Genomic DNA, 16,783 nt, shown 5'->3' with positions numbered 1-16,783 from the left:
GTTTTTATCATGAACCATTCGATGAGGTTGACAATGTTTAATGAATTTTGTCCATTAAAACTACTTCAAATTGTTGATACTAGATTTGCTTTGGTTGTTGTAATGCTGAAAATGTTAAAGTTGATAAAAATATGCCTTCAAGCCATGGCTATTAGTGACCAATGGGCTGCTTATAGGGAGGATGATGTTGGAAAAGCTCAAAAGGTGAAAGATATAATTCTAAGTGATCGTTGGTTGGATGTTGTTGATTATATCCTTGATTTCACAGCACCTATCTATAATATGCTACGAGTAGCTAACACGGATAGGTCTTGTCTTCATCTTGTGTATGAAATGTGGAATTCAGTGATGAAGAAGGTGAAGGTAACAATATATCGGCATGAAGGCTTGGAAGATAATGAGTATAGCTCATTTTTTAATGCGGTGTATGATATACTCATTGATCGATGGACTAAAAATTGTACACCACTACATTGCTTGACTCATTCCTTAAATCCTAAGTAAGTACTTTCATTTTCTATTTTCCTTAGTTTCCCCTTCTAGTAAAACACACATTTCATCATCTATATTTGTTTTTTAATCTTTAACTAGGTATTACTCCATTGAATGGTTTTCACAGAATCCAAAACACATCGCTCCACATCAGGATCATGAAATTTTTATGGAAAGGGGCAAGTGTTTGGAGCGATACTTTGAAGATGAAAGTGAATTAATGTGGTGAAAATTGAGTTTACTGAGGGAGACTTCCTTCACCGGATGGCTTGACAAATAAGTGGGCCTTACAACCTATGGTTTGGTGGCAATATCATGGCTTCTCATTTCCAACTCTTCAAACCCTTGCCATTAAACTTTTTAGACAACCTTGTTCATCCTCATGTGCTAAGAGGAATTGGAGTTCAAACTTCTGGATTGAATTTTAATCTCTGAACATCATGAAATGTTTTAGTTTCAAACTTGTAGGTTATATTTAATTTATGAACATCATATTTTAGTTATTATCTACCATTGCTTTTAAATTTAGTATATGTTTATATAATGTAAAAAAAAGTATACTCTGCAATATATAAAAATAAAAATAAAAATATTTTTAATAATTTTTTAATCACCGCACCCACACCCTACACCCGCACCTGTGCTTTATAGAATCTGAGTAATAACAGAAGAAACCTGGAAGGAGTTGGTAACCATTGAGTCCACTCGGGTGTCCATTTTGGATTATCTTAAACATATTGGCTACTTTGGCTTTTAAATAAGGCAATAAAAAAATAAAGTTACACTTTGAAAATAAAAAAGTTTCAAGAAGCCGTACATAAACTAACTTCAAAATAAATAAATAAATTAAAGCCAGCTTATAAGCTTAAACAAATAGACCAAGACGACCATTGAACCGAACAGAAACTTTCCACTACTATGAAAAGAAGAAAAACAGTTAAAAAGAAACGAGGTAGTTCACTAAATCAAATTAGCACACGTGTTCCTAGGTTAAACAAAACCAGACATTGAAGAAGAAGAAAAAAAAGGTAAAATACAACCTCGTGGCACAGGGCAGTAGCCAGTCAAGGTCTCTTTAGACCAATTAATGAAGAAGAATCATCAAATTATTAGACCCGCAGAATGCCTATGATTGGCCACTTTCACACTCACTACAAGACCCTGAAAAACCAGGAGGTGACTTGACTTGACTTGACTTGAGGCTCGGATTAGTAGCTGTTTTGCCAGATCTGTTGAGACTGCTTTGGTGGTTGGCCTTGAGAGGCACCAAGGGATGCTGCATCCCTCGGGTTTTGTTGCTGATGTTCCATTGACAAACCACCAGTTTGGGAATGATAGTAATTCGGGTAACTGAAATGCTGTGATGGCTGCTGACCTTGCCGATACCCACTTGGCTGCTGATTCTGCCCCTGGAAGCTGTAATATGTGCTTGGAAGAGCAGAAACTGTTCGGGAACCAGGCCCATGAACCCACATCGCTGAATTATCATTCTGAATACCAATGGAAAAAGGAGAAGGGCTAACTTAGTTTCAGAAGAACTAACATAACATCATCAATTTGGTGGCATTTTACAACAGCATGCACATGATATTTTTCTCTACACCATCTATCACGCCTTTAAAACCAGTCATTTTCACTGACTTGAAAAACAAAATGGAAGCCTTTTTCTAGTTAATTTTTATTGACATGTTCTGATCATGGAATATTCCATTTTCACATTATAGAAACAGCATGTAAATAAAAGGAATAGAAGGTATATATGTAATATTTATGATGTTTCCAAAGCCATGTAGTGAAAATACCTGCTGAAGTGACATCAAATGATTACTATCCTTGTATTGAGAACTTAAAACATCATCATAGCCAACCGTTGTGCCTGTAGGTGCAGCAGGTGGATTCAGAGGAAAGTTTCCCCCAGGAATGCTGGTTGAACTCCCAAAGGCATATCCAGAGGGAATAGCTGCAGATTGAGGCAAACTACTGACAGAAACACTATTTTTGTATTGTGGTAGCATTGCTGCCAGAGACTGATGGTATGTGCTATTACCAGCAAATCCCTGTTGGTAAGCAGAGGGCATATACGTGTAGCTCTGAGGCAAGAATGGATAGCTGATCATGTTGGCAAAATGTCCCAAAGGAAGAGTAGGTTGGGAATAAGGGTGCACAGCAAGGTGTTGAGGAAGAGCAGGTCCTGTAGCAACGCCGGCACCAGGCAGCGTCTGAGTAGGCTGAGGTGTAGAAATACTACCTGCTCTCAAAGCCTGCACACAAACAAAAGATAATGGTCAGAAGAACTGCATCCCTAGCACTTCCTGGATTTATTGAACTACTTTGTCTTCTTTAACACATGCAGTTAATTGTCCATGATTTTTCCCCCCTCTTAAAGGCAAATTACTTTCTTGGACAAGTTTTAGCTTCTTGAAACATGCAAACTCACAAGGTAAAAATAATTTTGATATTTTTTCTATTTAATTACTAACAAAAAACTTATGCATTATGTATGCGATGCGTAGATCCAAAGCCAGAAGTGCAGGGGCACCAGGCCTAACACAAAACAGCTGATGGCCAATTCTATTCCCCCCATCACCTACAAGACTACAACATGTAGAGCAGGGGGGGGCAAGGTTATTCCTTTATAATTGTCAGTGCAGAAAGGTTCTAACACAGCTTGAGTGCTTGAATTATTAACTTCATCTCGGCAATAAGAACTTGAATCAGAGCAAGAGAATGACACTTATCCTGAGAGATAAAGGAAGCAACCAACTACTGTCTCTAGTTGCATTATCACCAAAACTGCACTTTAAATCAAAATTGCAAGGATATCGCACTGTAGCTTTACATTGTCTAGTTGCATCATTGCCAAAACTGCACTGTAAATCAAAACTGCAAGGATATTGCACTGTAGCTTTGACTTGTCCATAGAGTGAAATGTTTTTATCCTACGCCAGCACAATACAATGAATATGTGCTTGGCTAAGGAAACTTCAATGTATTACTCCTATTTTTTAAAGCTTAGGGAGATGGGTGTAACAAAGGGGTGTTCAAGGGAGACTAAATGACAATGCTGGCTGCATTGAAAGACGAAGGCAAGTGCTTATCCAAGATAGGGTATGTGATTGACAATGCAAAGGGAGGCAAAGTGCTTGAGGTGGTTGACTTTCAACCATAGGCAGGAAAATAATGAACCCCTGCACTGGCCGGACATGCTCAGTACTTCAATAATGTAGCAGCATGGCTTGAGGATGTACCAGACTTTGTTACAAGTCGTATTCACAACAACGCTATTCATAGAACAGGATGATAATCTACTATCTTTTCTTGTACATAAATAAAGAAAAAACTTAGGGAAACAGAGAAGTTCATGGCAGATGGTGAAGATGAATGTTGCAAAATAAGTGACTTCTTTGACCTGAAAGCTTGAAAAAACATCATTTTCTAGATTTTCATTTTAGATTGTTACTTAAATTTTTCAATCTTTACATGTCAGTTGTCTACACCCATTGAACAAGTTCACTGTATAAACAAAAAGTTGTAGGAAAAGCAAGACTAAGTCAAGGCAAGCCTAAAAGTAATTCTTTGTTTTTTTTAAGAATGTTAAAAAGAGGGGAGAGAAATATATGAAGGCAAAGAGATACTTGAATCAGATCAATTTTATTCAGGATTAACCTTTCCATGAAAATATGGAGGATTGAGAGCACCCCTCAATTTAGAGAATAAGAATAAATTGAGGGAAAAAGGTCCTATAGTGGTGCATTAATCATAACTATCTACCAAACTAAAGTTAAATTTCACGCCTCTTTACAAAGCTGAAAGAAACCACATGGTCCAAAAAGGTTGGAATCATTGGGAGATTACTAGGAAGAGAAGATTTAGATTCAGAAACAATGTTCCCTTGGGAAGCTAAATAATACTTATAATGAAGTGAAATTGAGGAAATTAATTACCAACAGTGCATCAATAAAAGGCATTCGGTTAGTTTAATGCAACATCTGGGCAAAATGAAATCAAAAAGGAAGTCAACCTACACTCAGAGACAGAAAAATAAAGCCTTCATATACACAAAACTGATTCTTTCTAGATGGCCAAGTGAAGTGTAACTAAGTCCATATAGTTATGTAAAGATTTGGCCTAGTTAACTTCTAAATGTAGTTGTTAATCAACAAGGATGTTTTAGCAATGTGTACGTATGCACCAGTGAGCTCTAGCAGTCTAGCTCAAGCCGCACCTCCTCCCCTTGTAACAAGGTGGATGGTCAGGTCATATGGGTTAAAAATACCCACCACGTGTGTGGTTACCAATTTAAATATATATATATATATATATATATACACATTTTATCTGTATGTCATTTTCTACCACCAGTAATCTTAATAGGTTACATATTTAGGGATAAAGATCCTCTCCATTTGTTTTTGACATGGGGAGGGTCCATTACATGGTGAAGATTTATTAATCTGTCATGAATCAAAAGGTGTACAAATTGCGATGACATTTAAAATCAGCCATCATTCTTTATTTGGTAAGGCATAAATAACATGTTACATGGCACATGTACCCCTTTTTTATGATAGATAACGTAAAATATTATTAAAAATAAAGCCAACCTGAGTACATTTGAGATGTACTATGGGGGCACAAATCAGGAACCAAAATGCACATGTACCCCTTTCGATTAATAAAATTTAACTCTTTTGTGAAATGGTCCATCTCCATTTCAAAAACAAACGGAGAGAATCCTAATATGGGGGAAAACAAAGATAAGAAACAAAGAGGATCCAGAACAAGTTGTAAAATCTGTTTCTTTGAACATAAGGCAGCGTGACTTTAAAAACTTATTCAATAAGCTAGATTAGAGAGGCACCTCTGGCATAGACATGGTGGGACCGCTAATAGAAGAAGCCACATTGCTGTATTTTGTGGGCATTGATTGTGTCACAGGAAAGGGTGAATATGCAAAATCCTCCCTTGCAGTCTGAACGGATGAAGCCAACAAACTGCTGGGCAACGAATTTGTATATGCCTGCTGCTGAAACAATATAAATAGTGACCAGTGAGCTGAAACAGTTAACGGCATCAATTCCAAGCTCACCTAAGATTAATGCATCATATACATGCAAACAAAGGAAGACAAAGCAACCAAAGAAAGCACAGCAAGAGCATGAGAATATCAAGATCATAAATGCACAACAATGCTAAAGCTTGAGTTAAATAATGACAAAGGATAGGCTTCATTGCAAGACCCTTCTATTCCCCTCAGTACATTTTCCTGATATAGCCATATAAAAAATAACTATTTTTTCTTTCCTATTCTTTTTATCCCCCTTTGGAAGCTAAAAATAATTTTATTCGGTAAGGAAAATAATAGTACATGATACATGTATCAACCACTCACACGCTCAAGTTTGTATGAAATTCTGAATAAGCACATGAGCAAAGGTTGACTAGATTAGTTGACTAAACATACAAACTTCTTATCATGGATTGCTTGATAACATGGCAACAGCATCAAATGTTTTTCTATTCTTCTCACACTATATTGTCCACAACACACATAAAGGAACAGCACCCCAAATTTTCAAACATTGCATTTTTAATAAGTAATAATGTTTTAGTGAAAATTAAACAAAAGTGATCCCCATGTACAGAAGTAGTGTAATAAGGATGCAACAAAACTTCAGCTAAATTTACATAAATCTAGAAAATTATCTAACGTAGAAAAAGAATGGCCACTTAAGGCAGCCAAGTGCCCACCAATCAAACAAGGATCATAAAAGATACGACTTTAGCTCCATAGACAAAAGGCCCAATCCCATCAAAAGTACAAAGATTCATCTACCTCCAAATCCACATAAAATAAAATAAATGAGGATTGGCCCCCATACATTGACAGAATGATGGTTTCTCAAGCCCCCCTCCCAGCACATCAAATTTTCAAACATCTATGCCAATGAAAGCTCCCTTTCCAACAACTTAACATTTGAATCACTATTCTTGCGCACAAATGACCATATCTCTCATCATTGAACAATGAAGAAAAACATGTTCAATTGATTCCTCACTATTATTGTGCACCACATCAATCAACAATCAAAAAATTTCTTTCTGAAGATTATCTACTGTTAAAAGTTTGCCCGATGCTGCCATCCATGCGAAGGAGGCAACCTTTCATAGCACCGTGACACTCCAAATAGTCCTCAAAGGAAAATAATGTTTCTAGAACCCAAAAATGCATCCTAGTATGAGTGAACTTCAAAATTTCCTGCTTTAAAGGTCTCCAAAATATTTGATCTTCTCCATGTATAGTGGGTAGAATGCTATCAAAGACAATCTCAACAGATTCCAACTCCCAATCTCGGATTGACCAGCTGAACTGAGGATTCCAATTTCGCCTATCTATCAAGCAATATGCTACAGAAGCATTCTTGTCTACTGCAATCCGAAATAAATCCTCCATAATAACATCTTTTAAGCAAGAATCTACACCATAAATCAAGCCAAAATCAAGCCAAAATCAAGCTCGCATACCTTCCCCAACAGAGAACTGAATGTATCTATTAAAGTTTCTCCAACATTGTTGGATAGATTTCCAAAGACTTGCCCTTAACATTGCCAGATTCTATTTTTCCATTTCTCATCACCAATGCAAACCCTTTCTACCCGCTTAATTAATTTTGGCAAATACTCACCTATATTTTCTTTTTCTAAAAATTAATTAGTGTTTTTTATTATAATAAATATTTAGCACTGTTACAGTTCTCAGTAGTGAAGTTAATGACTATCATCATTGCCTTCACCACAACTCATATAATACCACAGTTTATGCATTTGCTTAATGCAGTAGGGTTGCATAAATTATAACCAGAAGAAAGCGCTTGCTAGCACCTGATTGACAGTGCACAGTTGCAAGAGCTATTTACTACAGTCCTTAGAGACCAAGTGACTCCCTGTCACAACTAAAGCCAATCCCTGTCAAACCACTAAGCTTATCATTGTTGACATTTGACAATAAAAGGCAAACTCCGAAATGAGATTGATTCACGTTGAATGCTTAGCATAGTATTTCTTGAGTGACCACATGCCAGAGACCATCGAAATGAGGTCAACAATGAGAAGGCCATAAGGCCAAAACTTCATAATTGATTCCATCTAGGAAATGTTCACATGTATAAACCAGCCAAGTTGTGGACATGTCCACATGTCTCACTATTCATTTGCTTTCAAACACTGTAGAAGAATGTGCCTAGTGTACCTTTTTAGCTCAGCAACTTGAACAACACCTTTTAAAGTCATTAGTTTTTCCTCACATTTCAGTCTAGAAAATTTTGTACTCAAAAATTGTAACACGAACTGTAATCCCATCGGAAATACTCAGTTATTTATCAGACAATATATATACATGTTCTATAATTGTCACAACGACACATAAATGGGCATGTGCCAGGATTGAAGAGCTACTATATTTTTTTTCTAATTAGTCATTGAACAGCTACTATATTTTTTTCAGATAAGTCATTGAAGAGCTACTATATATGTATCAAAGAGCAGCTCAAACTGTTGCGCACATGCCTTGGGTTTATTTTCACAAATATTATCACAGATGTATTGCTAAGCAATTTGTCCTACAAACTCATCCTCCTTACATCCATATCTTCCTAACATTTGAAAATTTTGGAGTGTCCTAAATCTGTTTCCATAATTCAAACATTTTACATTTTCTTTAATTTTCTCAACCTTTCCCCAGATTTTTATAATTTTTTGCAATATCATATTGCACTATTTCCTCAACAACATATTCGAAAGGGTGAAAATTGTCATGAAATTGAATCTTTTTTTTGCTAGGTAATAAGAATATTATTAAAACAAGCTGAAAACGAATGAAAGCCAATACAAGGTGTTCATGATGGTGAAGACAAGGAAAAGCAACAAACAAACATCAACAAAGAACAAAAAAAAAAAACTTAAAGTGCAATACTAAGAGAAGAAATAAAGCACACATTAAACCATAATTTTCCACATATCCAAGGTAAAACTGAGGGTTTTATTATATTACCATTACACTTGAGAGAGCGGCAAGACTCTGCATTGGTGAGCTAGTCTGTGGATGAGTAAATGCATTATTGAATTGTTGGGTATTTTCATATGTAAAATCAGCTGCAGACGAAGGAAAGGCATATTGATTCCCCTGAGCAACTTCAGTGGTTTCCTGTTTCAACGTCTCTGGTTGTGAAACTGAAGGAGAATCATAATTCACAGTGCCCCCACCAGTTCTATGAACTAAATTTCCGTCCGAGGTAGTGTTGAGATGCTCGTCCCCATAATATTCAGGATTCCTGCACGATATATATACATATATATATATATATAATTTTTTTTTGGTAAAGACAATTATAGACAACTGAGCAAGACAGCAATACTACAATAAACAGGGCATACCGAGAGTCTGAGTGCCCAATTGATGAAACATCTGCTGCTGAAGATGTCTCCTCCAAGTCGCTTGTCAAGGGCCTAGTTGCAAATGACCCAGATCCTGAAAAAGCAGCACCAGTGCCAGATCCAAAACTCCCAAAGCTCAAGTTCAAGCAATCTGGAGTATGGAGTTGGAGGTGATTTGGAATTATTACAGGAGGGTTATCCTCTTCAAGTGGTGCTTCCCGATCTTGCTTTTGTATATCTAGTTGCTGCAAGTTTGCAGCGACTGATGAAATACCATCTTCAGCTGATAAAAAAATAATAATAAAAGAGAAAAAATATAATAAGCTGATGTGTTGGAAAAATTCAATTACATATATAATGGTCACTATCAATAATGTAAGGAAAATCTATTTAAGGAATATATGTGTGTATGTGAGTATATCAATGAAAAATGGTAAGGTAAGATGAAGTGTACACAAAAGCAATATGGAAATCATTGTAGTCACCTTCATTATGCTCCAAAACATGCTTGTGAGGCTGATAGGAATTCATGTCCTTATAAAAGCTATTGTCAAGGACAGATGGACCTCCAGAATTGTCCTCTTGCCCATTTCTGCTGGACACGGAAGTAGATCCAACACGGTTCGCATTAAGCATCTCAATAGGCAAATCCTCTGCTACCTGAAGCTCATCTAACTGGTACTTTGTGTGACGATTAACTCTATCCAAGGGTAAGTGAGATGGATCTGCATATGGCTCAGTGTCTGAAGGCGCCTCTACAACAGAGGGTAGACTTGAAGTTGGTGGCTCAATTGCAGGCCATTCATCATTTGGAGGAAGTTGCTGGCTTGTGAAAACTCCTGGCTCAGTATTGATGTCTGACACCATGGAAGCATGATCTTGCAAGGAATGCAAATTATGATGTGCTGCCGCAGAAGAAGTTGCCAAAACATTTTGATGGTTAGCACCCTGGAGAGGGGGGCTTGGAACAGCAGAAGCCTTGCCATGTGGCTTACCCATCTTAACAATGTCAGCCATTGATACATGGCCTGGACCCCCCAACCAGGTAGATTGAAATCCAGAAGGCTGTGTTGATGATGATATCCCATCACTTGTGCCCACTATTGGCAATTTAATTTCTGGGGCCACAGAATCACTGCAACAAATTTTTAACTTCAGTGAGAAACAATTAACTCCACATCGCAGACAAACTTATTTGGAAAAAAAACCATCCCCTCAGATGCAATCTATAACATCCAGGGTATACAAATATTCCAAGTGTGACAAACTCAATTTGACTTCCACCAAGTTTCATAAGGCTGGACAAGTAATTAGACATCCAGAGAAGCAAGAGAGTTCCATTAGTCACTCTTTTTTTTGATAAGTAATAAAGATTCATTGATATTAAAAAGAGAGAGTCACCCAAATACACAGGGAGAATACAAGGGGGAACAAATCAAAGACGAACATTACAAAAGTCAAGTAAATCCAAAATAGAAGAAAAAGGAAGGCTTCTCCACACTGAGAACCAGTCAAGTAAGGTTCGGAAAAAAAGAAGCTTGAGATCAGGCATTAGTCACTCTTATCTGTAAGTGATTTTCATATATTCTACTTTTAGATATTCATTGAAGGCCTGTTTGGTTGAGCTAATTTTTATCCTAAAAGAAAATGTACAGCTTTTGAAAGCATAATCTTTTTTCTTTTTTTTTATAAGTAAAAAGCTTTAATGATATCAAAAAAAGGGGACACCCTTGTACATAGGGAGAGCTTTTGAAAGCATAATCTTTCCCAAGGTAAAAGCATACTTTTACACACCAAACAAAATAAGTTCATCCAAATGCACACTAAATCAACTCCAACAACCAGCAAACAGCACTATACCAGCAATGTTTATATGTTCTCCCACAATTTTAAGGAAGGAAATAGATTCTACAGTCTACATCCTTTTCCCGCAACACATTAGACAATTGTTGCAAATAGACATTATTATTATTTGCAAACTAAGCTCTCACAACAGACAATTCCACAATTAATTCAAGTTCTCCACAGCTTAGGAAACTCAAAACTTGTAAGTACCATCTTTCTTTCTATAGGATTATCAACCATTTCAACTTTGTTGTTGATACCACCTTAAAAAATTAGATCCAGCAGACAAGGGAACCAAACTCAAACTTCCAAGACTTGGGAAGGAATGCACCATGTTTCCCATTAAAACTAGGAGCAAATATCTCATAGAAAAATATGTTGTGGCTATAATCAACAAGCATCTCGTCAGTAAAAGATAGAAACAAATTCATATGGCTAATAATGATAAGCATGCCTTCATAAACTAATCAAAAACCTTAGAAAGCGCTAATATACTTTCTAAAAAACTAAATACATTAAAAAGATGGTACAGGGAAGCCACCCAAAAAAACACACAAACTTCACGAGAACTGATGATGAAACCAAACCAAAAAAAAAAAAAGAAGGAAATATTAAGCATGTTAATAAGCTATTAAAATTAGGAAAAGGATTTTATGAAGATGTTTCACTCTCTACTAGTTTTTTAATGCTTTCATTTATATTTATCATCATGAAGAAATCAAGAGCATCAGATGAAAAGGACTATAGGCATGTTAGCTTGGTTGGTGTTTCTTACAAGTTGGTAGCCAAGGCTTTGGCAAATAAATTGAAGAAGGTACTGTAGAAAGTACATTCAAATTAACAAAATGCAATTATTCCAGGAAGAAAATGCCTGATTAAATTCTTATTGCCAATGAAAGTATACTAAAATCAGGAAATCCATGGTGTGTAAGCTTCACCTATATAAGAGATATGATAATGTAAACTAGAGATGGCAGTTTTGCATTTGACATTGTATTCCACTGGTGAGGTTTCCTGTTCTTGTTAATAGGAATCCAAATTGAATATTTCAACAGGGCTAAATGGTTAGAACAAAAGGACCCTTTATCCCCATTATGTTTGTTTTGATGAGAAAGGTATTGAGGTTTAATGAGGGTTGGTGACGGAATTCCAAATAGAGAACACCAAAATGGGGCACTGCTGATTTCTTATCTTTTATTTGCTGATGATACCTTGATTTCTTATGGGGTTGACTCGCAAGGGATTATTTCTCTGCAATGCTATTACTTTGATCCAAGGCAAATTCCAGGTTGAAACTTAAAAGTGAACTTTAGTTTGAGCGGGCTAATACTTAGAAAATATAGAAGCACTAGCTAAGTTTTTTTTTTTTTTTGATAAGTAGCACTAGGTAAGTTGACTTCGTACAAGATGAGCTCTGTCAGTCAGTTACATTTGTCTATTGGGTTCTCTAAACATATGGATATTCTTGGGATGTAATTCTTGAGAAAATATTGAGGAGGTTGGCGCAGTGAAAGAAAATGTATTTGGTGAAAAGGGGTGGAATTACTTTGATTAAACATATGCTGTCTACTTCCCCACCCAATTCAATGTCAATCTTTAGCGTGCAAGGGCTACTAAGAGGCATGAGAAATTACAGAGAGATTTCTTGTGGGGTAGCAAACATGACCTACAGAGGGTTATTTGATAAGCTTGGAGAAGGTTTGTTCCCCCCGCAATTATGTGATTTGGGAGTTCAAAAGCTTGGAGTCTTCAAACAAGTTCCAATGGATTTTAGAGATAGGTCATGGAGAGTGATATTCTTTAGAGGCTGTGAGGACAACAATAAGGGGAGAGATGGAGTTGATGTTGATTTGCAAAAACATGCAACTTACACAGTTATTTTATGGAAACGCATTAACTGAGGGCTTCAGTTTTCAATCTATGTCGAATCCTGTGTTAGAGACAATAGCAAAAGCGTGCAGATATACCATTGAAACTCTTATTCCTTCAATTGTTTAATATTGTGGCAAAAGAAAGAAGCCACAATGACTGATAATTAACTTCATAATAATCTCCCTGTTACCCTTACACGATTAAGAGCTTGCTCTGTTGACAATTTTCTCCATTTGTTATATTCAATAAAGTTTATGAGATGGGCTTGAATAGAATGGTATGACCTTTTCTAAAGAATTTTTTTTTTTTTTTTTAAAAGAGGTAAAATCTTAGTATAAGGCTTTACAATGAAGCATAGGAGTTGACTGGTTGGAGATCACAATGGAAGGCGAGAGTTCCTACAAAGGTATTTCTTGTATTGGACAATTGTACAAAGTTAAAAAATAAATTAAAAAAAGGTAATAAAAACATGATTAATTGGTGTTGTAAGTAAAAATAAGTGGGGAGACTGTAAATCACCTTTATAACTTTAGATCTTACCAATTCACTCTCTCTTCCTTTTTTTTTTTTGGGGGGGGGGGGGGGGGGGGTGGTTTGCATTGATCAGTTATAGATCCCACATACCAGGAAAAAAGCCCTTTTCATTTATTTTTTTAATCAAAATCTTACTGCTTACCCCCGTCCCGCCCCCCCCAAAAAAAAAAACTGAACATCGCCAACTCATAGCAATTAATTGCATTGCTACTCCTCAATTTTCAAACCAAAAGAGATATCAATTTAAGGTTTTTAATAGGAAGAACCTGTATGAGGTAGGTCGTCGACTCGTGTGATTCCCAGACATGTTGAATGATGAAGATGAAGAGGCTGAGTAAGCATGTGTCCCATTTTCCTTCTTATATGCAGGTTTGCCATATAAACCACCGGGCTCTGACAAAATAAAGGAAAAATGATAAGCGCATGTTTAACATGGTTGCATGGCGATTTCGAACAAAATAGATCCTGAAAGTTGCTCAGTGACATCCACATACCACTAGAGCTAAATTGGCTTGAACCACCACGTCCAACATGGCGGTCTGCACCACCCCTACCACCACGATTTGAAGTGTTATTAGCACCGCGAGATCTGGAATCCGGTATGTCCTTACTCTGAAGCAATAAGAGAGAGATTAGCAAAGAAGACTGACAAGAACCACGCTAACCACCATGGTGAAAACTAAAGGAAATAGTAGAAGTGTCATAATCAGCCCAAGCAACCTCCTAATCCATGCATGAAAAAATGTGCATATTAAGCAAGCCTTAAAATAAAGGTTAATAGTTCAAGTAACACATCAACATTACTGTGCACAAAAAAATCAGTATCACAAATTAGGAGCATAACAAAAGGACGTTACAGATTTAAAAATATAAGATCTCATGAACGCACCTCCTTTTTCTTTTCCCTTTTGCTTTTCACCTCATGAAAGGGATCTACACAATTAATAAACTTAACATAAGAAACTAATATGATTATCAGTAACAACATGTAAGTGAAAAGAAACCCCATAACCTCCCCAGTCCCATTAAACGGAACAAGACACTACAAATCCAATATCGGAAATTCAAAATGGTTGGAGATGAAGCCTAATGGGAATGACAGCAAGGGCATCCTTCTTTGTAAGGGGAACTGTACAAACTACAAAGTCAAATCTTAATGCCAAAAAAAATGCACAATGGAAATTGAATTCAAGAACAGTTTAAATTGAACTCAAAAGGGTAAAACTTAGATACAGTACATTAGGTTCCCCAATTATATTAAACCACATGGTTGTATTGATGAATACAACACAAATAGTGTTTTTTGTCCAAGTACAACTAAACTCAGTACACAACCTAAAGTACTACACCTAATACACTGTACCTGAGTTTTATACCCTAACTGCAATATGTTTCTTTTATGTTCTTTAGGAGCAAGAACGACAAATTTATCGAGCAATTTGAAAGTAAAGCAGGTAAAAATCATATTAGCATACTTACTTGGTTAGGAATACTTAGGGCAAGGATTAATAGACTATAGAAAAGCCATAAGCTTACTAATAGATAAAATCCAATTGGTTAGGGCAAATAGAGAGAGCGCTTAATTCTAAAGCAAAAAAGCAACAATCTGGAGTTGCACACACTGATAGTGACACAACAGTTTCTCAAAGAATAAAACTGTGCCCTAGACAAGAAAGTAGCATAATGTAAAATACCCTTTTAACTTAAAAAGATTGCCAATTGAATTTTTTTTTTTTTAAATCAACCTTAACCAATACACTTCAGCACTCGTTATCAGGGCCCATCTTAACATACAAAGCCACAACTTTTACCACAACTATCCTAAGTGACACAGCAGTTTCTCAAAGAATAAAACTGTGCCCTAGACAAGAAAGTAGCATAATGTAAAATACCCTTTTAACTTAAAAAGATGGCCAATTGAAATTTTTTTTTAAATCAACCTTAACCAATACACTTCGGCACTCGGGCCCCATCTTAACATAAAAAGCCACAACTTTTGCCACAACTATCCTAAGTGACACAGCAGTTTCTCAAAGAATAAAACTGTGCCCTAAACAAGAAAGTAGCATAATGTAAAATACCCTTCAACTTAAAAAGGACTCAACCTTCACCAATACACTTTGGTGCTCGTTATCCGGACCCGTTTTAACATACAAAACCACAACTTTTGCCGCAACTATCTTACGTGACAAACTGTAACAGACCCAGATAAAATAAAAAATAAAAACATAGGAACATATTTACTTTGGTAAAAGTAACACAATAATTAGGGCAAAACAGAGATACATAGCGGTTAATTCTAAAGCGGAAAAAAAAAAAGCAATAATCAGGAGTGGCACACAGTGATAGTGACAGTGAAATCAAGAAAACACAACTGTGCCCTAGAAAAAAAAAAAAAAAGAGTAGTATAATGTAAAGAAAGCAATAAAAGATAGAGACAGAGATGTGTGGATTTGAAAGAAGCCATAGCCATGGACCTTGAGAGAGAAGACGATTAACGGCCTCGTCAGGGTCCATATTACATTCTTTAAGCGTGAAATAGATCTCTTGCTCGGTGCAGAGATTGTTCACTATCTCCTTCAAGTTCTGAACCATCTTTCTCGACGACGCCGGGATTGTGGAAATCCCATTATTTCCCTTCCCACCGCCGCCGACACTTCCGCCTCCGCCTCGAACACTCATCCTCTCAGGGTCGTGGGGGGGAAGGAGAAGAACTCTGGAAGGTCTCTCGCAGATCTGACAAAGCCGATGATGCGTTAGGGTTTTTCCTCTCTCTTTTTTTTCACTCGCTGTTTGGGGGTTTCGTTTCGCCGCGCGAGAGAGAAGAGAAACAAAACAACAAACAACACTGGAAAAGAAAAGAAAGAAAGAAAGTCTATAATAACAAAGACAAGGTTATATCCAAACCTCTCTCTCTCTCTCTCTCTCTTGCACGCTTTGCACCGAAAACCCTCTCTCTCTCTCTCTCTCGCTCGCTCGCTCTATATTAATTATTATACTCTCTCTCTCTCTCTTGCTTTTTCTCTCTCTCTCTCTCTCTCTGCGCAGTTTTTTTATTATATTTTTTATTTGGGGATTTTTGTTTTTAAAACTGTTATGCTGTTTTCCATTAAGTATGTAAGCTTTTTGTTTATTAATGATTTCATAATAATAAAAAATATTACTTTTTTTTTTTTACTAATTACAATTTATATATAATAAAAAAAAATTGGTGAAAATATAATTTTAAACTATTTAAAAAATAGTGTTTTACAAAAAGGTAAATTGCGATAACATGTAAGAGCAACCACACCAGATCAGCTAAAAATTTCATCTATTTTACACAAAAAACCTCCTTTTAAAATTTTACACATTCATTTTTACAAATCACCCACATCAGTTCATCTATCCTACTACCTCTATTAATTAAATAATAATTTTCTCACTTTTTTTAATTATATTTCTCAACTAACACGCGCGCGCCTACTGTTTATTTTTTTTGGTGATTCTTCTCTTCATTTCTGATTCATGTCTCTCTCTCTCTCCTTCTCTTCATTTCTCTTTCTCTCTCTCTCTCTACCCATCTTCCAACTCCGATCTCCGATCCTCGCACCGCCGAGCCCAGCGC

General features: G+C 36.4%; 1 protein-coding gene across 2 annotated transcripts; it reads right to left on the bottom strand.

Annotated features, from left to right (window-relative positions):
• Positions 1–1,382: 1,382 nt before the first annotated feature.
• Positions 1,383–16,150, bottom strand: LOC142634013 (uncharacterized). Of its 2 annotated transcripts, none has more exons than XM_075808275.1 (10): positions 15,654–16,150; positions 14,066–14,109; positions 13,671–13,788; positions 13,443–13,569; positions 9,411–10,060; positions 8,926–9,208; positions 8,543–8,822; positions 5,354–5,518; positions 2,295–2,753; positions 1,383–1,982 (listed from the first exon to the last, which is right to left on the bottom strand). In XM_075808275.1, exons 1-10 carry the CDS (start codon positions 15,856–15,858, stop codon positions 1,701–1,703), a joined length of 2,613 nt encoding a protein of 870 aa, XP_075664390.1. In that variant the 5' UTR covers positions 15,859–16,150; the 3' UTR covers positions 1,383–1,700. The 2 variants fall into 2 exon arrangements, with proteins under 2 accessions (XP_075664390.1, XP_075664391.1); XM_075808276.1 differs by having other exon boundaries at positions 5,354–5,515.
• Positions 16,151–16,783: the final 633 nt, after the last annotated feature.

The sequence above is a fragment of the Castanea sativa genome, chromosome 5 (assembly GCF_040712315.1).
Source record: "Castanea sativa cultivar Marrone di Chiusa Pesio chromosome 5, ASM4071231v1".
Taxonomy (NCBI): Eukaryota; Viridiplantae; Streptophyta; class Magnoliopsida; order Fagales; family Fagaceae; genus Castanea; species Castanea sativa.
The sequence above is the reverse complement of the archived record's forward strand: the minus strand, read 5'-3'. Positions and strand labels throughout refer to the sequence as shown.